This window comes from Seriola lalandi, unplaced genomic scaffold, assembly GCF_002814215.2.
Source record: "Seriola lalandi dorsalis isolate HSWRI2012SDOR001 ecotype SW California unplaced genomic scaffold, Sedor1 jcf7180002054339, whole genome shotgun sequence".
In the NCBI taxonomy this organism is placed as follows: Eukaryota; Metazoa; Chordata; class Actinopteri; order Carangiformes; family Carangidae; genus Seriola; species Seriola lalandi.
In genome coordinates this window covers 79,869-86,166 of record NW_019524892.1, presented here as the reverse complement: position 1 = coordinate 86,166, position 6,298 = coordinate 79,869, and the positions used below count along the sequence as shown (strand labels likewise).

The following is a 6,298-nucleotide window of genomic DNA, read 5'->3' as shown; positions in this document are numbered from 1 at the left end:
GGGGGGGGGGGCACACATAGACTTTGATCCTTTCTGCGCCCCCTCACGACATTCAGTCATTTTCTAATAGTCAACAATCCCAGAAAAAAGAAACACCAGGATCCAGATTTCCCACATTGGAATCAAACTGTTTGTCTGAAGGAATCACACACTGATCTGTACAGTACTACAGTACTGCAGTACTGTAGTACTGTAGTACTGCAGTACTGTAGTACTACAGTACTGCAGTACAGTACTACAGTACCACAGTACTACAGTGCTACAGTACAGTACTACAGTACTGCAGTACAGTTCTACAGTACCACAGTACTACAGTGCTACAGTACTACAGTACGGCAGTACAGTACTACAGTACAGTACTACAGTACCACAGTACTACAGTACCACAGTACAGTATTACAGTACTACAGTACCACAGTACTGCAGTACAGTACTACAGTACACTACAGTACTACTGTGCTACAGTACACTACAGTACTGCAGTACAGTACTACAGTACCACAGTACTACAGTGCTACAGTAGAGAACTACAGTACAGTACTAAAGTGCAGTACAGTTAACAAATCAACTTACTTTACTGTTTTACACTAACGACTGTGTCGTCAATAAACTTTGGAACCTTCATCAATTAAACTTCACTAAGAGAAAACAGAATGTTTTTCCGTACATTAAACACTCGTATAGAGTTTGAAGGAGATTTGTCTCAGAAGCGTTCACACTTTATAATAATGTTACAGCTGTGGGTACTTCCTCTATTTTATCTAATGTTGGCATTCTCAGAAATGAAATGAAAGAGTTTTGTTTGCTGCTCTCTGTGGTCGAGGGTCAGGGTGTGATTGTACTTGTATTAGAGTCTGACTGATACATCAACAGGGTGAGGAGATTAAAGCAATGGCCTGACCACTGCAGAGCAGACCAGAGTCTTCAGCTGTATACAGTCTCTGAATGACGTCCGCTCGTTGGGCTGCAGGTGCTAACAAACTGGATTTTATGTTGTTTATGAAACAGACAGTAAAACACAGTAAATGAACCTCAGCTCCATCATTTTATCCCTCATCAGTTCATCTGTTGCTAAATTAGTTAGCCGATAAACTAGCTAAAGCCACGGTTTGTAAAGTGTATTTACACTCATTCTGTCTGGTAAATATGTGACTCTCATGTCGGGACAGTTACAGTCTGTGTTGGAAACATGTCTGATATTCTCTCACTGGCTCGTCTCAAAGGTAATGACTGTAAGATGATTCAGACACTCCCCATGTTGTTTATTTTGCATGCTAGCTTCTTGACACTAGCATTAGCATGTTCCTCTGCTAATGTGGCTTGCTTTGATTTTACGCCCACACGCTGGAGCTGGTTTTGTGAACGTTAAGTCTCATCTGAAGCCAATTACATAACGAGAATAGTCAGGTATATATGGATTTTTCTCACCACACCATTTCCTACAAGCTAACAACAAGCTAATGGAAAGCTAACATGGACATCAGACAACACTGGGGGTTTTGTAAGGCTTACTTTCATCTGATTTTAAAAAGTCACACAAGCAGTTCTCACATTACTTCCAAGTACGTATGCAAAGTTAGGCTAAACACATTCTGGACCTCAACAAGGATGAAGCTTGCATCCATCTTTTCATCTGACTCTGGGGAAGACGCTTATGAAATGTCAAATTAAATTCCCGCTAAAGATATTCAGACTCGTGTGGAGTCTGAGGACACTTCCCAACCCGTAAAATCTTATTAGCATTTAGTGGAAAGGCTGCAAATAAATAACAAGAAGAAATCAGACAGGAAACAAATTAGCAAACGCTGAGCTCTCCCTCTCTGCTGCGTCTTTGTAAAATCAGATGTTTGTGTACTGTGCGCTCCTGTGATCAGCTGATGATTAACTGATTAAGTAATTCATCTGTCGGTTCCCCAGAGAGGAACCATCAGACGGCGACTTCTCTCTTTCTCCCAGCCTCTGTCTTTCCTTCTCTGTCACCAATTTACCAGAGACGATAACAGTTAGTTATAACGTTATTCTGTCAACCTCCGTTTCCAGCGTCAGGACAGAACTTGAAATCCCAGCATGGACGAGGAGTCCTTAAAGTGCTCAATGAAAAAAAAGAGGAAATTTCAACATTTACAATTCCAACTGGGAACAGCTTCTAAACGGACTTCATAGTGTGATTATTTTCTCCAAAGAATTAACTGTTGAGGAAATTTACTTTCATAAACCAGCTCTGAGGTCGAAGCATGACGACATGAAGAGTTTGAGGGGAAAACATCAACACTAGGATGTAGGTTTGGGGTTTAGTGTTGTAGAATACAGAGTTTTAGTTTTTGGATCTTCTTCTTTTTTGTTTTGGATTTAGATTTTTGGGGATATTTTTGCATCTCACCCCTACACCTCACTCTAACCAAGTCATGAATGAGTCTCTGGGTTTCAGTTGGTTGAAATCAGCTCAAGACATTTTCATGTTGTATTCTCCAACATGAAATACATCAGTAAATTCTCTTCAAGCTTTTACGTCTCAGTTGCTAACGAGTGTCTGAACGAGGCTCAGAGGTTGTCGGGGACGTTGAGCGTCGAACGTCGTCGTGTTGAACATGAAAACTGATCTTCTCTCCGGTTCACCTTCACTGCCTCGTTGTGTTTATACAAACTGTCACTAACGCTGTCAGAGGAAAGAGGAAGAGGTCAGAGCTGAATCAAAGTCATGTGACCGTGGTGTAGTAGTTTATAGTCCAACATTAGCTTTTTACTTCTGCTGACTGTATTTATCATGAAGTGGTGATGATCCTGCTGAACAAAACCTGTTGCTACCTTCAGGGTTGGGCTGCTATCATCCCTGCAGGACGGTATCACTAGGTGGCTTTGTAGTGAAAAACTAGGGTCCTAGAAACGCAGTCTTCAGATTGCGGCCCTGTCCTGAAACCGCAGCCTCCGGTACCGAGTCTGATCCGGTGTTTATATTTACCTAAATGACACAGCTGCCAAGTTCATCCGGTTCACACTCTAAATTTAAATCAGGATAAAAGACAACTGAATTCAATCCAAAAGATTCTTGTGCCAAATACGCTCAGTATATAAAGTAAAAATAAATATGTACACAGCAGCAGGAGATATGCAATGTTGATTAAATATGTACCTGACACTTTAAAGTGACAGATTGAGATTACTAAAGTTGGGCCTCCTTCTTTTCTCCTGCTTCCAAACCATGAAGTTTATAAGCTTCAATTATTTCTACGAAAGTTCAACTGGGAAAACGTGACTCCTCAAACTGATGTCCAGCACGAGGAGCCGGCGGGGAAGTCACAGCTCCCTAAAACAAGATGATATGTGATAAAAATATTACTGAGCCCTTGGAATAATCCTGAAAACGGAGCGGTGAAGTAAAAGAGGCTTTTTAAATCAAATCAAAATCGAAACCAATTCCTTGTTCTCCCACAAAAACATCAAGACTTAACCGTTAAAAACGTCTGTCAGAGTTTTTATAGGAGAGTGTGAATATCTGAGCTCTTACTCTGGAGTCTGACTCTGGTTACGCCTGATGCTGAATGTTCCTGGGCAGCTCTGTGCCCTTCGCAGCAACATCAGTCTGCTCTGCCAGCGATTCGCCATCCTGCCCTTCTCATTATCTCTCTGTTACCTCGGGCGTCAAACCACCGCTGTCCTGAGCTGTGCAACCTCTACATGCCAGCCTCCCACACACACACACACACACACACACACACACACACACACACACACAAACCTCTACACTGAAAACAATACCGTAGAGATGCTCCAAAATAACCTCAGAACATCTCAACGAGTGCTTTGATTTCATAATGGATGTTTAAATCTGTTTTTTTTTTTACCTAAATAATGAAATCTACTTCAGTTTCCACGGCCTCATATTCAGCCTTCAAATGTTATTTTCTTTGAGAGAAAACCTCTGTGGTCCACTTCTGCTTCAATGCAACTACATTTGGTTTGATATATATTCCACCTGTTTTATAGAAATGTATGAGTTTCGTGCAGATGGATGTTTTTGTGGCTCTGGCCTGTTTTACTATGAAAATACAAACATTACATTGGCTGCAGTTTTACTCCAGAGAAATCAAGACTTGTAGTGAATGTCGCTTTCTGCCCCCCCCCCCCCCCCCCCCGACACACACACTTCTGTTGGTAACTCACTGTCTCTGCATTTCCAAAGGCGACAGAGATCTAAGGCAGAAACGGAGCGTCCTGCAGCCTGAAGGGTCGGAGCACTGCGGGACGGACAGCCATCGCCCGCCGTGACCTGGGGACTTCGCAGCTACGCGCTCGGCCTGATTGGTTTTCTATCTGCGGCCCCGTGAGGGGGCGGGTGGATTTACTGACTGGAGGCTGCGAGCTGCCGATTGAGGAGGTCTGAGACCGTGACGTGAGCTCATTTATTGTTGCTACAGTTCGGTTTCTGAGCTGCTGAGTGAGACGTTTGAAGCCGACAGACAGGACTGCAGCCAGCCGGACACCCTTCATCAATTCTTTTACAATCCAACCAGAAAAGTCTGCACAATTTATAATATTTTCTTTATTTTTCATTTTGTTATATCTTTTCTCTCTAATGCTGTTTCAGACAAAATATAAATTCCCTTCATTTTAAATTGTTCATTTATTATTTTTGCACCTAAAAAGATTAAAATGTATAGTTATGGTGAAGCTACTGAAACCCAGGCTCTGGAAGATTAAAAGTCTCCACTGAATTTATTATCTTAAATTTATTATCTTTAAACCTCATTGAATGAAGCAGAAATTGAAACTTGACGAGTTGAAACTGGTTGAAAACATTTAAATTAAGTTTATTTAGGCAGATTTTAATGGAAATTTTTGGCGGGAGAAAAGTTTCAAATCGTCCTTTTAGAGATTCTTATTTTTTATCTTTCAAAATAAAAGTTGTAGAGAAATGTGAAGCCTTCAATGGCTAAAACCAGAAATCTTAAAATCTGATTTCTCATACTTCAGAATTCTTCTCTTAGAGGGAAAATACATTTTCCTGATGATGTTTTCTTTGCTTCACATGCATCCATGTTGGGTCAATAATATGATCCTAGATAGCAAAATAAATCCAGCCCATGCTGGTTTTCTTCTGGCCCAGTATACGTGCGGTTCCACGGCCCGAATCTGGCCCATTTACAGCATGACTGTCACGTGCATCTGGACACATTTCTTCTGTCCAAAGAACAAAATCAAGAACCCGGGCATATGTTGGGCCAGAAGTTTCATTTTGTTACCTGGGGAGTGACCTACAGTAGAGAATCTGAGCAGCTCCTAAATGTCACAGAAAGAATGAGTGATCCAAACATTTAACACAATATGTCAGATGTAACATTTAAGACATCCTCAGACCTCCGCACTCATCAGGCTTCATGCAAAATCATTTCTTGGAACAAAGAACTCAAAGAAAACGATGTAAAAACTGGACATGGGCAAAGCAAGAGGAGCAGCTCGTACCTGCGGTGCCTGGCGTACTTCCCGCTGACGTGACCGCTGCCATCACAGCCGGGGGTGGGACAGCTGAGGAGCAAACACACACACACACACAGTGAGAACACACACTCTACAGTAGTGTTGGGTGAGTGATATGCAGGGTGGGGTTGTGGGTGTCGGCTGCTCGTTCTGCAGCTCCACCTGACGTGGTGTGGTCAGTGGTTTATTGGTGAAGTTACGCTGCGCTGTTGTGCGTCAGGGTTTCCTCTGGGGTCTCTGCTTCAATTTAATACCACATCAAACGCAATTAAGCAGCAGAATGGACGGATGGATTAACTATTTAACGATGATTAATTCTTTTTACAGCTGCAGGGATTCATTTCTTAAACAAAAAGGTCAAATATTGGCTGGTTTTGGCAATAGATGTATATTTTAGTTTAGTAAAGGAAAGTTTTGGACTGATGGACAAAACAAAAACAGGAGAGGAAATATTAAATATTAACAATATTAAAACATCCCGAGGCCTTTTATTGAGGAAACTGAATTCTGGGCTTCCTGCTCTTCCCTCGTGATCGTCAAGATGTAAAAACAGCAGATCTTGTTAACAGCTGTGAGAACTTTACACAGCTTTAAAATCCACAGTCACAGTGAGATGAACCTCATGGATCTGTGACACACAACCAGCCAGTTGTATTTCACACCTTTCTCACTGTTTCCTGAATCAATTCCAGCAGCAGCAGCAGCAACAGCAGCAGCAGCAGCAGCAGCAGCAACAGCAGCAACAGCAGCAACAGCAGCAGCAGCAACAGCAGCAGCAGCAGCAGCAGCAGCAGCAGCAGCAGCAGCAGCAGCAACAGCAGCA

At 42.2% G+C, this 6,298-nt stretch overlaps 1 protein-coding gene across 2 annotated transcripts in view; it reads right to left on the bottom strand.

Annotated features, from left to right (window-relative positions):
• myt1la (myelin transcription factor 1-like, a) overlaps positions 1-6,298 on the bottom strand; it is a 70,647-nt gene that overhangs the window by 39,761 nt on the left and 24,588 nt on the right. For both annotated transcript variants that reach the window (XM_023407603.2, XM_023407605.2), the window contains exon 5: positions 5,461-5,523. In XM_023407603.2, the coding sequence (XP_023263371.1) occupies positions 5,461-5,523 (63 nt within the window). The remainder of the gene's footprint in view (positions 1-5,460; positions 5,524-6,298) is intronic.